General features: G+C 45.5%; 1 protein-coding gene across 2 annotated transcripts; it reads left to right on the forward strand.

Annotated features, from left to right (window-relative positions):
- The first annotated feature begins 2,964 nt into the window (after positions 1–2,964).
- ADCK2 (aarF domain containing kinase 2) lies at positions 2,965–16,877 on the forward strand. 2 transcript variants are annotated; one of them, XM_066590252.1, is made up of 8 exons: positions 2,965–4,063; positions 6,018–6,164; positions 9,452–9,580; positions 10,157–10,252; positions 13,244–13,495; positions 13,625–13,753; positions 14,926–14,979; positions 16,188–16,877. In XM_066590252.1, the coding sequence occupies exons 1-8, from the start codon at positions 3,191–3,193 to the stop codon at positions 16,326–16,328; spliced, it is 1,821 nt and encodes a 606-aa protein (XP_066446349.1). In that variant the 5' UTR covers positions 2,965–3,190; the 3' UTR covers positions 16,329–16,877. The 2 variants fall into 2 exon arrangements, with proteins under 2 accessions (XP_066446349.1, XP_066446348.1); XM_066590251.1 differs by having other exon boundaries at positions 2,966–4,069.
- The last annotated feature ends 488 nt before the right edge of the window (positions 16,878–17,365 follow it).

Genomic DNA, 17,365 nt, shown 5'->3' on the forward strand with positions numbered 1-17,365 from the left:
AAAAACTCTATGGCAGAATTGATGCGTTTTCTCTACCTACGATCATAAAAAAATTAATAAAAGTTTTACGATATAGTCTATGTACCCAAAAATGGTACCAATAAAAACTACAGTTCGCCACGCAAAAAACAAGCCCTCATACGGCCGCGTCCACGGAAGAATAAAAAAGTTATGGCTTTTAAAAAATGCAGATGAAAAAATACCAAAAATCGTTTGGTCCTCAACGCCAAAATAGGCCGTGTCCTTAAAGGGGTTAAAAGTAGTAAAACATAAAACCTTTAAGGCCTCCTGTCCAGCAATATTCCACTACAGGGGAGGAGCATTGACAGGTCGCCGAGATGAGCCTATCTAATAGATAGGCTCACCATGGAGAATCAGCATGCCGCGATTTAAATGGCTTTGATTCTCCGTTCATGGACGCCGGCGCTGTGCTTTCCATTGTAATCCCATGGAAAGCTTTACAGAGCGTGATCTGCGGGTGATTTATCGCTAGCGGATCATCGCCCGTGGTCAGGCAGCCTAGTGCCCACACCTTCCAGTTGCTTCCCTAATAGTGCCTTCATACTGGCCAGAAAATCGCGCAAGATTTGTGTGTTGCGAGAGGCGCAAATCTCCTGCAAATAACCCCATAGGACATGTTACGAAACGCATCGTAACATGTCCTATCTTTCTCCGAAATCGCCCATTTTTTTTTCAAAGTGGCCGGCGACAGCAACGCCAACTGCATTGAAAGCAATGTGAGAACTCTGCGATCCCCTACCGCGACTGTGGCATTTGTTGTGTTATATAGGCTACGGGGATTCAACATACGCATGAAAAATACGCGCGCCACACACGCCCGTGTGAGGGAGCCCTTAGGGACTTGTGGGAATATAAAGTGAAGAAACTTCATCTTTATAGATCAGCTGAGCGTTCTTGATTCTTACATTGTCGTATAGCGCCCTCTAGCGGTAAATACTGGCATTTTTAATATTGGCGATTGAAGACCATTTCAGCGTGCCTTTTCTCCGGTGGAGTCTCGTCTTTCTGTTTCTCTTAGACATAATGGCGCTAGAGCTGGTTGCCTGCTGTTATAGCCTATCTGTGTGAAGGAACGGTGAGTTTTGTGTTCGGACTCTTTAGTTGGAGCACAAGAGTTGTATTTTGCCGCTCTTGACTGTGTAGCGCTTGTTGATCAAAACAATTCCTGACATCCTCCTCTGACCCCTTTCAGTGACAAGTTATTTCCGTCCACAGGATCCCCTTTTGCTGGATGTTTTCCTCGATCGCGCCATTCTCGGTATTCTGTCCACACTGCTGCACGAGAAAACCCCACAAGGTCGGCAGTGACATCCCGGGCCGGCTAGTCCAGCACCGATGACCCGGCCTCACTGGAAGTCGCTCTGATCTCTGCATTTTACCCTATAATGTGGATTCACACTGAAACGGATCTACGGAAAACTTGTCATGTGAGTCTATGCGGCACTCCGGGGTCACGGGGATAATTTCCATATTTGGAAGTGCCGATAGTTAGAGGACCGGGGCTCTAATAAAGTGTCCATTCAGGGTATACATGTGTGTGTTTTCTGCAAGTATGGCATGATTGAGCTGGCTGATGGTGTGAAGTTCTCCAAGCAACCAATCACCATCACTCTTGTGCACATATGTATCAGCCCTTCTTATTGGAATCTGTATGTGCCGGTCATTTATCTGTTATCTCCTTCCTGCTCAGTGTTATGCATGCTGCTAGTCTAAGATGCTTCCCCCACCTTCCCTGAAGATGGTCTGGTCACCTGATCTCCCGGTCTGCATGTTTTGCAGCCCCTGTTCCTTCCCTTCTCTCAGGTGCGGCCTCCAGACATCTGATGTCGTCAGGTGGGTGATATCTGACAACATGTTCCTTTTATGTCAGATTGGTATCTGATGCTCTTTCCTCCACCTTTCCTGAAGATGGTCTGGACACCTGATCACACCCAGGAGAAATACACACCTGTACACAGCTCAATCATCCCACACCTGTGGAAGTGTGCTCCTGGAAACCCAAAGAACTACAGGTCCCAGCAGCAGAATGTGATGATAGATAGATATGTGATAGGTCCTCATTAGAGATGAGCGAATATACTCGTTTCGAGTAATTACTCGATCGAACACCGCGATTTTCGAGTACTTCCGTACTCGGGTGAAAAGATTCGGGGGGCGACGGGGGGTGGGGGGAGGCGTGGTGGAGCGGGGGGTAGCAGCGGGGAGTGGGGGGGAGAGAGAGAGGGCAGGGGGGAGCCCTCTCTCTCTCCCCCCCACTCCCCGCTGCAACCCCCCACTCACCCACGGCGCCCCCCGAATCTTTTCGCCCGAGTACGGAAGTACTCGAAAATTGCGGCGCTCGGGTGAAAAAGGGGCGTGGCCGAATAGGTTCGCTCATCTCTAGTCATCCACGTCTGTGACACAGACTCTTCAGCCCATGAAGTTCCTGTTACCAGTGTGCATCACTAATGATGACTGGCACTGAGTGGTGGCTATGTACATTGTTATTTGCGTATGGGCGATGGAACACTCGACTCTATTGACTTCAATGGGGGCCATCCACATTAAATAGACTTTTCTGCGACTTTTCTTCCGTTCACAGAATACGAAATTTGTACCCGCGAGTGTGAACGAAAAAATCAAAAATGCCTTTTCAATGCCCGCATTTTACCGTGGATCTTGCGTGAGGAGCGCGATCGCGGATTCTACAATTAAAATCTGTTCGTATGAGACCCTAAGCTGTTCTCACTGAAAATGAGAGTTAAGAAAAACCCACCGCACTCTGCAGATAGGTATATACCTCTAATTGGATTCCTTAACCTCATTAGTATGTTGTTTTAACTCTTTCCTTTCCAGATTGCCAAGCTTAGAGGGAACACTACGCAGAGCTGCAGACGGCGTGGATTACACTAGCACTAAAAGCTCTGTGGCCACGGTTGGGTTAATAGAAGCTCCAACGTCACGAGGAAGAGGCGTGTCGTAGCTCCTGTCAGCACAGACTTGTCTTTAGAACGTTGGCGTTCTCAGGGTTCTAAGCTCAGAACGCTGTGCTTCCTGGGTGCCTGGTCACGTGATCTGTGGACTTGTTTGATAGCCGAGGCTTCTCTCTGGGAGATCCCACGATCTAGTCACACGTTGTAGGATCACAGCTGCCATGATTACCATGATTTCGATGTGACCTGACTCTACAATGTCACAGGCCGGATCACTGAGAGCCGCAGTCTCTATTTGCTCCAGTCTCTCCCTGTGCAGGAGATCCTGGGATCCGTCTAAATGGAGGGACATTGCAGTCCAGAGACTCAGGTGTACAAATGTGAAGACGGTGTCAAGGATCACCCTGGGGTTATGGGGGGTCAGCACCACAACGCAGTGCGAGAGTCTCATCCACAACCACAAGCCGGGTCAGAAGGTTTCAAGCTTTGGACCTTCACTAGTTCCACAGAAGCCACCAGAGACATTCCTGAGGAAGCTCTTTTTTATTATTCGCGTGGGGATCCGTTCTTTCATTCTGTCTTGCAAATTCGGACCGCTGTTACTTTTCTATCCCCTCACATACCTTTCGACGGGTCTCAATTCTCTTTGGCTTCATCTTTTGTTGAAGGCCACGGAGTCATCGGGACCAGCGTGCATCAAACTTGGCCAATGGGCTAGCACTCGACGAGACCTTTTCTCAGAAGAGTTCTGTGTCTTGTTTTCCAAGCTACATGTTAAAGTCACTCCGCACCCCTGGGAATACACTGAACTCTGTTTGAGAAGAGCCTTCGGAAATGACTACGCTCATATGTTGAGGATCACCAGCCGGGATCCTGTAGGATCTGGTTGTGTGGCACAGGTGTACAAGGCCTATGTTGACTTATCTGTTATTCAGAATGTGGAATCCCATTCTCTTGTAGAGAGTATGGAGCGGGATTCTGCCTATGAAGCTTGGGAGGTATCGGGCCTTCATGGAATTTTTGGACGTCTAAGGAACTGGAGGCAACAGGACCAAAGTTCTCTGAAGGACCATGAACATTCTCCAATAAGAGGATCAGAAGAAGATCCAGATCACTTAGTCCCAGTGGCGGTAAAAGTAATGACATCGAAATATCTATTGATATCAATCGGCGGTGTATAAATCTATGGGAGCAAGCAACCCCTAATGGCGGATGCAGGCGAACAGAAAGTTATCATTAAACGGTTGTTCTACCAAATGTAGGACAACCTTTAGATAGGGGGTGATTAGTTGGGGGTTTGACTACTGATTCTGAGAACAGGTGTCCAAAATGAATGGAGTGGCAGTCCAGCATACGCACTGCCGCTCCATTATACAACCTTCCAAATTCGGGACAGGAGGATGGAGAGGCACATAATCTGCAGTTGATTTTATTGGCAGTCATTCGGTTTTGCCAGTCCAGGGCCCTTTTCTTGGGTGGCCAAGATGGCCACAGGCTTTAAGCTAGCACATTGCCAATGCACTATACCTGCTCTGTGATTGGCTAGCACTGTTCACGTGATCAATGTTAGCCAGCAGTGATTAGTGTAATTAGGAAATATCAGCGGCCATCTTGACCGTCCAAAAATGGCACCTGGAACCAGTGTAACTGAATGACGGCTGACACAATCAACTGCTGGTTATGTACCCCCTACACCCTTTGGTCGTGGGTGTGAACTTTGGTATGAAACTGGAGGGCTACTTTAATTTTGTTGGGATTGCCGAGTTCAAACATTTAACCAAGGATTGGTCATAAATGCATGATCACTGAAGGCCCAACCTTGGGAATCCCCAGCGTTTACTAGAAGGGGGGTCCCGAGCCCCCATTCTGCTGGAGTTTGAATGCAGCGGTGGTCACACATGTGCTCTGCCCCTCCGTTCATTCTCTATGGGCCTGGTGGAAACAGCCCAACCCTGTATTCGACTACTGTATCTTCGTCAATCCCACAGAGTATGAATCGAGTGAAAAAGGGCATGCGTGACCACCGCTGTGTTCCATCTCCTCTGGAACGGGGTTTGGGTTTCTTTTATTGAGTAGTGGGGGTCTCAAGTGATCATACATTTAGCACCTATCCTGTAGATAGGGAAGCAGAAGATTTAGAGCTCTGAGTGGGAAAATAAGAGTTCTGATTTGTATTAGGGGGTTTAGCACAAAAAGGGGAATTCATAACAGACTTTTTACGCAGAATTCTGAGATTAAAAAGTTGCACATTTTTACAGAAGTCCCACTTGCTCAAAAATGTTAAATTTTTCGATATGTTACGCCACTCTCACCGCAGTATGACTTCTGGTGTGCTTTTGTGGGGACTTTGGTGCCCAGGATATGAACACTGATGCCAAGAGCACCGACGGTGACGCTGCAGCCTCTGATTGGCCGTAGTGGTCACGTCGTTCTGCTTTGCCGTCTACCTGGAAGCCGGGCTGGGGGCAGTGTGAGCTCAGCTTCAGGGGTCAATGGAGAGGTGAGTATTATCTGTTTTTTTTATTTTATAACTGTCCCAGTCTTATCTCTTTTTATCCCCTACATTCCCCCCTTACATAAGAACGTCATACAGAGGGGGTCACCTGTTCAGGATTCCACTATATGATCCAGAACACAGAGCTGGTCTGTCGGATTAGAGACATGCATGTATTACATGGATGCTGCGTGGAAAATATCTAGCTGGCCACTGTGGTGGCGCTGTGGGCAAAATCAGCTGTATCGGCTCCCATATCAAAGGAGAACCCCCCCCCAAATTCTATTTTCCTTATCTTTTTTTCTCTACACATTGCATTAGAGAGGTATTCTGGTGAGAAGCAATTGTCACCTATTTCACTCTATAGGTGGTAAATGCTTCATTGGTGGAGTTCATGCACTAGGACCACCACCTATGGCCAAAAATGGCGAACCCCAGTCCCCAGTTCCCCAAGCCAAAAGACCTTGCCTAGGAGGAGCTTGAATGGCATGGCAGTTAAGCATGTGCCCTACAGCACCCCCAAAAATAGGCGATCTAGATGAAAATTGCTTCTATCCAGAACACGCATTTAAGTCTCGCCTTGTTATCAGATCCTGCATCCAGGTCTTGGCCAGCAAGTGCAGATGGACCTTCTCATCATGAAGACCTGGAGCAAGTTACTTAGTCTGATCCCCGGATTCAGGTGGTTGAGTCTCACAGAAATTGTGGAGGAATTTGAGAAGTTGATGACGCAACAAGTAAGTTTAACTATATTTCCTATAAACAGTATATAGATCTATGTTTATATATACATTGGGTGGTCAGGTGACCAGAGGCAGCTCTTCGGTGTTTCCAATATGGCTGTCGTTTGTTGTTACTTCCTTTACCTACTTACAGGAGGGAGAGCAGCTCTGGAGTACAAACTTCTGCTCTAACAAAAAAACTTAATGATTCTGATCACATTGGAGTTTTATTATGAAGCGGGGAGGAGGGACCAATTTGTAAAGGAATTATACAGAAAAACGAAGTAATCTACATCATCTTTGTGTCACATGGAAATATGTTTCTGGTAGAAGACTATAGAGCGCAGAAGATCATACAGCGATTTACCGGTCAGACCTGTCCATGGTTTGTCTTTTATTGCTGCTCAGCTTCACTGAAGAATATGGGAGATGTGCCGCAATACCACAATCTGTGGACAGATGTGACGCTGGAAGAAGGCAGCTATGTTTTTGTCTCCTGACCAATCTCTTTAAGACACTGAACCAGCAGGGACTGCAGTGATATGATGGATTCTGTATACAGAGTACTGGCGGAGCACGTTGCAGGGTTTTTCAGAGTATGACGGCCCTATGAGTGTTTCTAAGGAGGTTTGTGGTTGTCAGGTTCTTCACACCCCTGCTGGAGGAGCGAAACCCAGACTGTGTCGCTCCAGCAGATGTTGAACCACATGCAGGTTTTTTCTAAGGGTTCTTTTAGAAGGCCAAGAATTGTATGGCTGCAACGAGCAAATAACAACAACGCATGTTGACTGGCGCTCCTTCACATGCGGCAGAGGATTGCCGCGTGGTACAGGATGATCGCTGTCTGCTGCTCATTCCCAACCGAGATGTGCAACCGATAAGTGAACATTTTTATGGTTGTCAGGCTGGTTTCACACGGGCGGGAGAGAAATTGTGCGATTTTCACCTGCTGCGAGAGTCACTTAGAAAGCAGAATATGAAACCAACCAATGGTTTCCTTCCCATCTGTGATGTTTTCACTGATTCGATGTTGAGAGAACAAAAAAATCGCTTCGCGCTCTGTCTTTCTGCCATGTGCAATTTTTTTAAAAATTTATCTTACATGTTTCCTTATGGAGCCTCCTTTTCATAGCATCGCAATGCAACAAAGTTGCGTTGTGATTGAAACATTTGTGTTATGATCGTGTAGGCAAACTAAGCACAGGGCCCACACGATTGCAACCAAAGGGAGGACTGGGTACGCACACGGGTTTCATGCAAACTGACCCTGTTCTACATGGGAGGCTGACTTGGCCCTACATAAGCGGGGACATTGCCCCAATAAGGGCAGCCCAGCAGTCTTCGGATCTCGGCCCTAGCTGATCCTAGGAGCCACGCACCAGAACAGGATGCATGCACATGCCACATGACAGGGACTAAACAACAGGACACACAGAGCCAGAATACACAGCATATAGCAGACAAAATGCAAACACTAGTAAGAGGTGATAAGCTGAATATAAATACCAGGTATTAGTTGACATTTTGTACAAAACATGGAAGCTAGCGGGCCACTTCACGGCTCCTCGTTATACACTAGTCCCTACACTAACCAGGAGTCCAGCAGAATCGGACAGAGTTCACACAGAATGCTGCAACAGGACAGGACACAGATAGCAAGTCACACAGCAAGCTGACACAAAACTGACAGAATAAAAATGAACAAACGGACATGAACCAGCACCGGGCACAAATCACACAGCAAACTTCAACAAACAAGAATTCATGATTGCTCACCCTGAACACCAGACAGAGACTGACCAGGAGCTGGGTTTATGTGGGAGATTGGCTAGCAGGAAGAACCACACCCAGCCAGCTCAATCAATTAACCCTGTGAGGGCTGTGCTGCTAGGAAGCTTAGAACTACAGAGCCCAGCAGCACACGTAATAATTAGGAAGACCTATTGACTTTCGCAATAAAAAAAGTACATTTGTATTGCGGACTCCCAAAAATCGCGGGAACAAAGACGCGACTTTGCCGTGATTTTCTCGCAGCAAAATTGCGATCGCCAGTGTGAAACTAGCCTCAAAAAGACTTGGTCAGTTGTAATTGTCATTTTTTTGGCTGATTGTTGGCCCTTTCACACGACGTGATCGGACAAGCAAACATTCAGGTGTCTGATTAAGCTGTGTAGGGGGGCTTTTACACGGGCAGGATTATTCCCCAAGGACACAGCAGAATCTGCAGCTGACGAAATTCGCACTGCAATCCGCAGGGATCAATGTGGATTCTGATGTGGAACTGCAGGCAGATTTAACTCATTATTAATTCCGCATCAAAATCTGCACATGCCCGTACGGATTTTGGTGCAAACGTTTCTGCAGAACTGCAAATTCTGTTCTGCCCATGCGAAAGCACCCTAAAAGGCCCTCAAGGCTGGCCACACACGTTACATATCTTGTCAGGCACCACCATACACGTGTATGCTTGGTTTGGCTATGTGTGCATGTGTTCTGAAAGTATAGAGAGGGGAGAAAGCCACTGCCAGATACCTCTGACAGTGGCTTATCTCCCCTTGTATTTGCCATCGGGGGAAAGGCAGGAGTTCCCCATACACATCAAATAATCTTTTGGTCTCGTCAAAGTCGGTGGGTTCAGCCAATATACACGCAATGTTTATGAACACTTTAAGCTTCAGCAAAGGGAAGGAACTTCATCCTTGCAGAGGGCTTTCTTGCTTGGAGGGTTGGGGAATAAATGTCCTTCTGCTTAGGGCTTGTGATAGATTTCATCCTCATGAGCACTAAAAGGGGTTGTCCACTTATTAACTACTGATGGCCTATCCTTAGGGTAGGCCATCGATAGTAGATCAGCAGGGGCTGCCAGATGGGACCCCCAGTGATCAGCTATTCACCTGGCCAGTACACTCATGCACTGAGATAATTTCTGCAGGAAGCAGACAGCTCTGTTCCACTGCAGTGGTCAGGCTTGGTATTACACTCAAAGATCCCACTCACTTCATTGGAAACTTTACATGCAATTCCAAGCTTGGCCACTGCAGTGGGAACAGAGTTGTCTGCTTGACCATATTAGCCAGGTGAACAGCTGATCGGTGCGGCAGTCCTCCAGTAATCTACTATTGATGGTCTATCCTGAGGACAGATCGTCAATAGTTTACAACAGTTCAACCGCTTTAAGTGGAGAAAGCACAACCTCAGGCTTTCAATTTATAAAAAACGGACCACTGATTGGAAATGTTCGGACTGCGCTGAATTGTGCAATGCTCAAAAAAATGTTCACTGCCGTTTTGGGGTTTTTGCAGATAGATCTACGCTTTGAAGCCAAGAACTTAGAAACATTTCAACAGAAGTTTGAGAAAATGGATTTTATAAAGTTTCCCACTCCCCTCCGACCGTTTGTGACAAAGAACATCTTGGTGGAGAGCTTCGAGGTGGGCAGTCATCGGGGGCCATGTATGAGTCTTATTTATTCCTACTACTTGCTTGTTGCTGAAAATGGTTTTTGCCTCTGCAAAATAAGAGCCGAAATCTAATTGGTTTCTAGAAGCTCTTCACAGTTATAGACACATTAAAATAATGATATTTATTAGGATTAAATTAAAATTAGACTAGGGCTTAACATAAACACAACACACAATGCCTTATTGTTACTGGATCACATTTGCAACAGGCTTCAGTAAACAAGAATTAGAGGGTCTGGCCTCATGTATGTGAGTCAGTATAGTGAAGTCTCAATAGAGGAGACTAACTCACTGTAAAATGACAATGTGTTTCATCTCCCTACAGCACTCCCACAGGAGAACTGAAGTATTGCACACTTTCTATTGAAATCATTTGGTTGTTTGTGTAATGTATGGACAGAGTCCTCCAAAAAGAGAGATGCTCTGTGGATCTGCTTTGTGCTGCAGCTCATAGATGAGGGTCCTTATGAGGGTATTTGAAAAAACATTTTTTGCACCCCAGACAATTTTGGGTGATATACTTGTATTATTTGTTTTCTCGGTTAGGATGGAGAGCCGTTGTCTCTGTACCTGAACGAAAAGGGCTCCTCTCAGATCAAACATCGGATTGCAGCAATGGGAGTGGACATGTTACTTAAGATGGTAGGAACCTTTTCCATTGGCAATTACCAACCTAATCTGACATCCTAAAAAACTGTATGAACTAAAATGCAGATTGGAGTCATCCACTAGTCTGTAATTCTCCAAATATGAAGGCAGGGGCATAATCTAAGAAGCTAGGGCACCATAACAAAATCAGTTATGGACATTCCCCCATTCTCTGGCGCAAAGTGTCAGTTAATCAGACCAACACGTATGTCCCCCCACCCCGTATGCTGCCTACTGTCAGTCATTTCTTGCGTATGACCTTCCCCGCTATGATAATGAGTCGGTAATAGCAGTAATTGTTAAATTATGGATGTGTGATGCGACCTGTACACAATTCGACAGAACTGGACTTCACCTATTACACTATCCTTTCCAGGGTATTAGCGGCGTCTCCCAGTATTCAGGTACCTCCAGGACATTCAGTAGGGCTGAGTTATGAAGCACACATCAACACTACTAGGCAATGGGAACTCACCAATAGATGACAAGAACAAAATGGTGATGGTAATCAGATGATGTCAAACATGGATGATGATGATGATGGTAGTTAAATAATAGAGCAGACAGATGATGGTTATCAGAAAATAGAGCAAAATGGTGATGGTGACCAGATAATATCAAACTGACAATAACTGACCCAAACCCTAGCTTTTCCTAAATCTATCCTTGATACTGTCCCTAACACCAGACATCGCTGTCCCTGAATATCCCTATAAACATCCCTAATGGAAACTCTATCTAAAACATTGACCCTGACAATGAGAGAACACAAAGGTAAGGACAGAGACAAAAAAAGCCTCAAACTGAACAGAGCTAAACGATGAGCCATAATACGTTTGCTGATCTGATCATTCAGGCATAAAAATCAAACAACGATAGCCCCGTCTAAACAGGCAGTCATATATATATAAACAACTGCCTGTTTATCATGAATGGAGGCGGGCAGGTGGAATGCTCCACCTCTATTCACTACGCAATCCTCACTCCTGTGTCGGAGCACAGGAGCGATTATCTCTGGGACGACTGTCGGACACCTCTGCACCCGACAGTGGTTTCTTCTAAAAAAGCCCTATAAAGCAACAAGACAGATACAAACAGGCAAAAAGCAACCAACAAACTACAAGACTAAAGAAGAAGAACTGGAAACACAGCAAGAGAACTACACTGAAAAGAAACAAGGCAAGACTGGGAATAGAAATGTACAAGGAATACTTTATCTAAATGCACATAGCTTACGCTATAACCAGTAACACAGTAATGAACCTTTAAAGGCTATGGGCACGTTTGGGGGCATTTTTTTTTCACTTAACTGCATGCATTTTGGTCTGAAAATTGTTTTTGCAATAGGGTTTAGTTAAAAAGTTTGTACCATTTGTCTTCTGCAGATTCTACCTATCACCGCATACAGTAAACTGCAGACTATGTCTCATTAGGACATCCGTCAGTGTGCACGTTCTTATAAGCTTATTTATGACCATACAGCACACTGACAGATCTCCTGTTGAAACTCAGTCTGCAGTTTTTATAAAAGTGTTGCTCCATTTGTCTTCTGTAGCTTCCACTGCACAGTGATAAGCAAAAGCTGCAGAAGACAAACGGAGCAACATTGTTAATCAAACCCCATTACAAAAGTGATCGTCAACACAAAATACAGGCATTTATGGGGAAATAATTTGTCACCAAACTTGTTCATAGCTTTTAACCCCTTAACGCCACAAGGCATAAGTTTATGTCTGAGCTGTGGGGTACTTAATGCAACAGGGTGTAAACTTACATCCTGTGGATGGCACAGCTTCTGAGCCTGCGCCATCCCGCAGCAGTCGGCTACAAGAGCAGGGGTACAAAAGGACAGCGACCCCTGCTTTAAACCCCCTACGTGCATGTAAAGGGTTCACAGAGGAAGGACACTCCTTCTGTGATGTCATCGTGGAAGGTCGATGGGTTGCCATGGCAACAGGACGCCAGATACATGTGGCCAGGCTTGGTATTGCCTATGATCACTATTACAAGCCATAAGGCATTGCAGTGCAGAAGTCCTGTAATGCCTTATAATAGTGATCATGAGTGCCATGGTTCTGGTTCCCTTCAGGAAAATAAAGAAAACATGTTAAAAAAAGTAGCAAAAAAATATTTTTTGCTAATTTTCCCATATTTGTATAAAAAAATTTAAAGTTTTGGAAAATCCCCACATATTTGGCATCTTCGCGTCCGTAAGGATCTGTACTAGAAATTGAACGCAATATTTATCCTGCGCAGCAAAAAACGTAAAAAAAAACTGGAGGTAAAATGCTTGTTTTCTTCATTTTACCTCACAAAAAACGCAATAAAAATGTTCAAAAAAGCCGTATGTACCTCAAAATGGTACTAATAAAAACTGCAGCTCGTCACACAAAAAACAAGCCCCCACAGAGCTCCGTCCATGAGAAGATAAAAAGGTATGGGACTTAATTATAATTAGAATTGCCAAAAGAAGCGCTTTTCATTGCAAAAATGTGGAAAAACCTAGTCGTAGCGACCCGCGGAAAAAGTGTATTGTGCCATTTATGCTGTATGATTAACGCTGTAAATAAGAATGTTAAACAATGGCAGAATTGTTGTGTTTTCTCTTCCCTCCCCCCCCCAAAAAAAGTTTTTATAATATATTATATGCACCAAAAATGGTACCAATAAAATCTATAATTCGCCGTGTAAAAAACAAGCCCTCATACGGCCGCGTCAGCAGAAAGAAAAAAAAAAGTTATGGCTTTCGAAAAGTGGAGATGAAAATCCCCCCAAAATTGTCCTCAACGCCAAAATAGGCCGCTAACTGCAGCAGTCTGGCCAGCTGACCTACTCTAATGATTCAGCTGTAAGACAGTTGGATAGCAACTGGGCCAACAACAAGCTAGTAGACCGAACCTGAGCAACCAGCAGAGAAGTCTTGCCCATTGTAATATGATTGCGGTTATTCTCACAGAACTTCTCACCTTCCATCTTTCTTTTCAGATTTTCGTGGATAATTTTGTCCATGCCGACCTCCACCCTGGTAACATCCTTGTACAAGGAGCTCTGGAGGTCTCGCCTGGGTACAGTGACCAGACCACCCTTGTGGACATGTGTGACACCCTGATTGTAGATATCCGACCCAGCCGCTGTCCCCTGAGGTTGGTCTTGTTGGATGCCGGCATTGTGGCTGAGCTGCAGGAAAAAGACCTTGAGAACTTCCACTCCGTCTTTACTGCGGTAGTGCTGGGGCAGGTGAGGGGCGTACGCAGATTCCGTCTGCTTTATAGAGTTCACCTTTATTGTGCTTATATGTCCCACTTTCACTATATTAGCAGCAATGGAAAAGGAAAAAATCTGTAGATTTCATTCTGGTTCCTGCAGGGAGAGACCGTGGCGGAGCTGATCCTGCATCACGCCAGAGCTAATCAATGTATGGATGTGGAGAGCTTCAAGTCCCAAATGGCGGAGTTGGTGAACGAGGCGAGGAAGACTACAGTAGTTCTCGGGAAGGTGAGGGTGCAATGCCACTTTTTGCACTTTTTGGAGTTCTGCTGTAAAGCTAAGTGGTGCTTTGGGTTGTTCATTAGTGTTTCCCTTCTGTTAGTTGGTAGAGTTAGTGGCTGAGGCACGAGACGTGGGGCCCCTTTATTGACATGATAACCTTGTTTGTAGGCAGGGCAGTTTAGAGATCGTTTAATATCCCTGCCGATGCCGCTCTGCAGAGGAAATGAAGTGTTACAGAGTCCAAAGGACAAGTGCGATGCTCGGTTGCATGGAATCCTCCACATCGTGATCTGGTCTCCAGCTGTAGATCCGGAGTGGGGAGGTTGTCCCCCTCTGTGATGTCCTTATGCCATGTTAGGGACAACCCTGGACAGACTGCTAGGGTGCACTTACTATCCTTTTATGCTCTTTTCCACGGGACGATGATCAGGCAGTAACGTTCATCCCAAACTCTCACCTGCCCAATTATTGCCCCGTCTGACTATGCCCGCGGTCAGCCACTTGTCAGCTGATGTGATCTTTTATTTCAGCACAAAAATGGTTGCTCACCAAAAGTACATATCCCTCCCCCCATCCCCGTGAGAACAGGGGGCTGTGCTGCCCAGAAATGGGCAGAATAACCGCAATAGTGATTGTGTGTCCCCATACCACCGATCCTCTGCTGGTGTGAAGGGCAGAACCGGTGCTGGCTGACATGCTATTAGGTTGATCAGCACTTGTTCAGAACCGCAGAGGATTGGACTACATAACAGCACCCTTAGCCAGTCAGATTTTAGATTCGGACAGCAGAAGTCTGCTAAACTTGCCGGAGGCCATGACTTGTCCATTCATGTGTTAATCTGAGGAAGGGAATGGAAATAAGTGGAAGATCAGTCTTGTAGGGGTAAGGACAGGGGCTCCCAGCAGCATAGGGCATACAGGACTGTGATGATATTGTGAGGGGCAGTGATCTGTCTGCTCATGAAGATACTATTGAGGACAGAGCTACATGTGACTGGGGCGGTGCCATGATGGGAGGAGGCAAGTGGGAGGGGGGAGTCTCCAGCCAATAGTGGAAGGACAAGGCCCTTGCAGCAGCACAAAGTATTTCAGGAAAGGAGTAAGCTGATCTTGTTGGAGGTATTAATCTGTTAAATAAAAATAATATGCCTGTTTTTCTTTTTTGTTACCTCCTACAGCTCCAAGTTGCAGCTTTGCTGTCTCGGGTATTTCAGCTTCTGATGACGCACAAGGTAAAGTTAGGGGGCCGGAACGATCCCTGGCCGCTCCACCTCCATTGAGATGAAGTAGAAGCGCCAATCATGAAAGGGCTGGGAGCTCTAATAAAGTGGCCATCAGTGTATATTGTTAGCGCAGTGAACAACTATGTTATATATATATATATATAAATCCTGTTGCATGACTGCCAGATATTGTACACGGGGGCCGAGGAATAAAATATATACAAACTTTTCTTTTTACCTGGAATGGCAGGCAATGATGGGGGTAGTAGTTTCAGTTCGTGACGCCATCGTTCCATACACTGACATTCACACTTGACAAGTGCATAGTACCTCGGGTCCTCCGGAATGGTGGAGGCCCGGTAAAACTTTACCAGTGACTTCTTTATGAATTACAGTAGACATCAGAATGCAGAGTTCACAGTGCAGGAAAACTTAGTACATATTCAGCAATACTTGTCATGAAAGTCAATGGCCAAAGAATGGCAGTAATGATCACCCCGCTCTCGTAGACTTCAGCAGGCGTGGCTGCCAGTTACTGGTGTACCACTATATGGTGAGCTATACTCCAGACAGCCGCTTAGGAATCATCAATCAGTCTCAGTATTATCTTCAGCGGTTCAGTAGACTTCTGCATTGTTATATAACTGTATCACTTCTTGTCACTGGCAGGGTAATGACTCACTACGGCTCTCTTGTGGTGGAAGTTTATGGGGAAAGCAATTAGGCTCACTCACTCCCATGCACTTCACATTCGGTCCGGCGGTCTCTCCGTCTCCTCCATCTTCAGCAGCACAAGGGCTGATGGTACCCTCATGCGCCTCTGTGGTAGCAAACCCTCAGGTGTTAGATGGGCGCTCCTCAGCAGCCTGCAGACGGACTCAACTCCTCTCTTGGAACCCAATCACTCATACTTATAGACTCATGCACACCACATCACATGACATAGCAAGACAGGTACACACAACATGCATCCAAACTCACAGCAATGATTTTAATGTAATTAACCCTTCAGACGCTGCAGCTGTGCAACACACATACAGATAATTAGACATGACAGATTTGCACAGTGCATCCACATAAGACAAACATGTATGACAATATGGAGGGATCCAGAATGATGTTCTGGGACTTCACATTTGTGTCACAGACTTGCCAATCCTTCGGTGACATTATTCTAGAATTTTGCAGATAATATTTTATTTTTTCCTTATTTCCAGGTGAAACTGGAGAGTAACTTCGCATCCATCATTTTTGCCATTTTAGTCTTGGAAGGACTTGGACGCTCTCTGGACCCAGACATTGATATACTGGAGGCAGCCAAACCTCTGCTGCTAAAGAGTGCTGCGTCTCTGATCTAGAACCTGGCAGGGCGCTAGAGATGCCCCAGATAGAAGGAATTCCTTATACCCTCAGTCCAGATGGTGGCAACGCCTGTTCAGGAGAGAAATCATATAGGAGGTCCCAGAATCCCGTCTTCTCCAATGAAAAACTTTTTTTATTAAAAAAAACAAAACAAAGGGAACGGAGGACAAGTGAGGCGCTAATCAGTTGTAGCAAGTCCAAAAGACAACTGATGGGGTGAACAATGCTCTGTAGTTAATGATCTCACCTGACGTGGCTGCACTAACATGTGCACAACCACATGAATCACTTCAAGGTCACAGGTGTGATAGACGTGGGGAGGACTTGCAAGCCCTTCTAGGTTCGCTTAGTCCAACATGTTTGGTTTACTCTGTATGCCTGAGGAAGACCCCATTCTGTGGTTGAAACGTGTAGTTTTATATTTTATGTTTGTGTTTTCATTTTTAAAGAGTGTATTGGAAACAAGTCTGGCATCATAGTCATCGGGGCCTGAGGAGTTGTGCCTGCAGACATGGTTTTTGCTTCATTACAGTACTTTTTCTTATTAAAGGTAACATCCTCAGTAATTGTGTAACATATCTTAATAGGGGTTGAAACACTAGCTTCCTGCAGCCACCACTAGGGGGAGCTCACAACACCTGGAGTTACACAGCTTCTAGTGAACTCAATGGAAGCTGTAAAAACATCTCTGCAGTAAATGTAGATTATCATGACACAGGGAACTGGATCTTAGTTCTCCAAAATCCATATATAGGGTACACAAACATTTAGGAAAACCCTCCTCATCGTACTTCCCTTGATGGTGGTTCACTGAAAACACCACATGAAAATCTGCAACTGCATCCCCCTCCTCCCCTCCTCCAGGGTCTTCGATTTACTTTTTAACACTACATAGATTTCTGTGGAGGCGGCTAGCAGGGAACGGGTAACTACAGGCTGCTTGTTGGTGAGGAAGATACTATTGTTGCCGATTTACATATATTACAATATTTAATATGTTATCATTCGCCACTGATTTAGGCAAAGAAAAAAT

Source organism: Eleutherodactylus coqui, chromosome 2 (assembly GCF_035609145.1).
Source record: "Eleutherodactylus coqui strain aEleCoq1 chromosome 2, aEleCoq1.hap1, whole genome shotgun sequence".
Taxonomy (NCBI): domain Eukaryota; kingdom Metazoa; phylum Chordata; class Amphibia; order Anura; family Eleutherodactylidae; genus Eleutherodactylus; species Eleutherodactylus coqui.

Excerpts from the sequence above, each read along its gene's own strand:
- ADCK2 (XM_066590251.1), top strand. The coding sequence starts at position 3,191 with ATGTCACAGGCCGGATCACTGAGAGCCGCAGTCTCTATTTGCTCCAGT. Across the intron at positions 4,070-6,017 it reads TAGTCCCAGTGGCGGTAAAA|ATCCTGCATCCAGGTCTTGG; the intron begins GTAATGACATCG and ends CCTTGTTATCAG. Across the intron at positions 13,754-14,925 it reads CTACAGTAGTTCTCGGGAAG|CTCCAAGTTGCAGCTTTGCT; the intron begins GTGAGGGTGCAA and ends TACCTCCTACAG.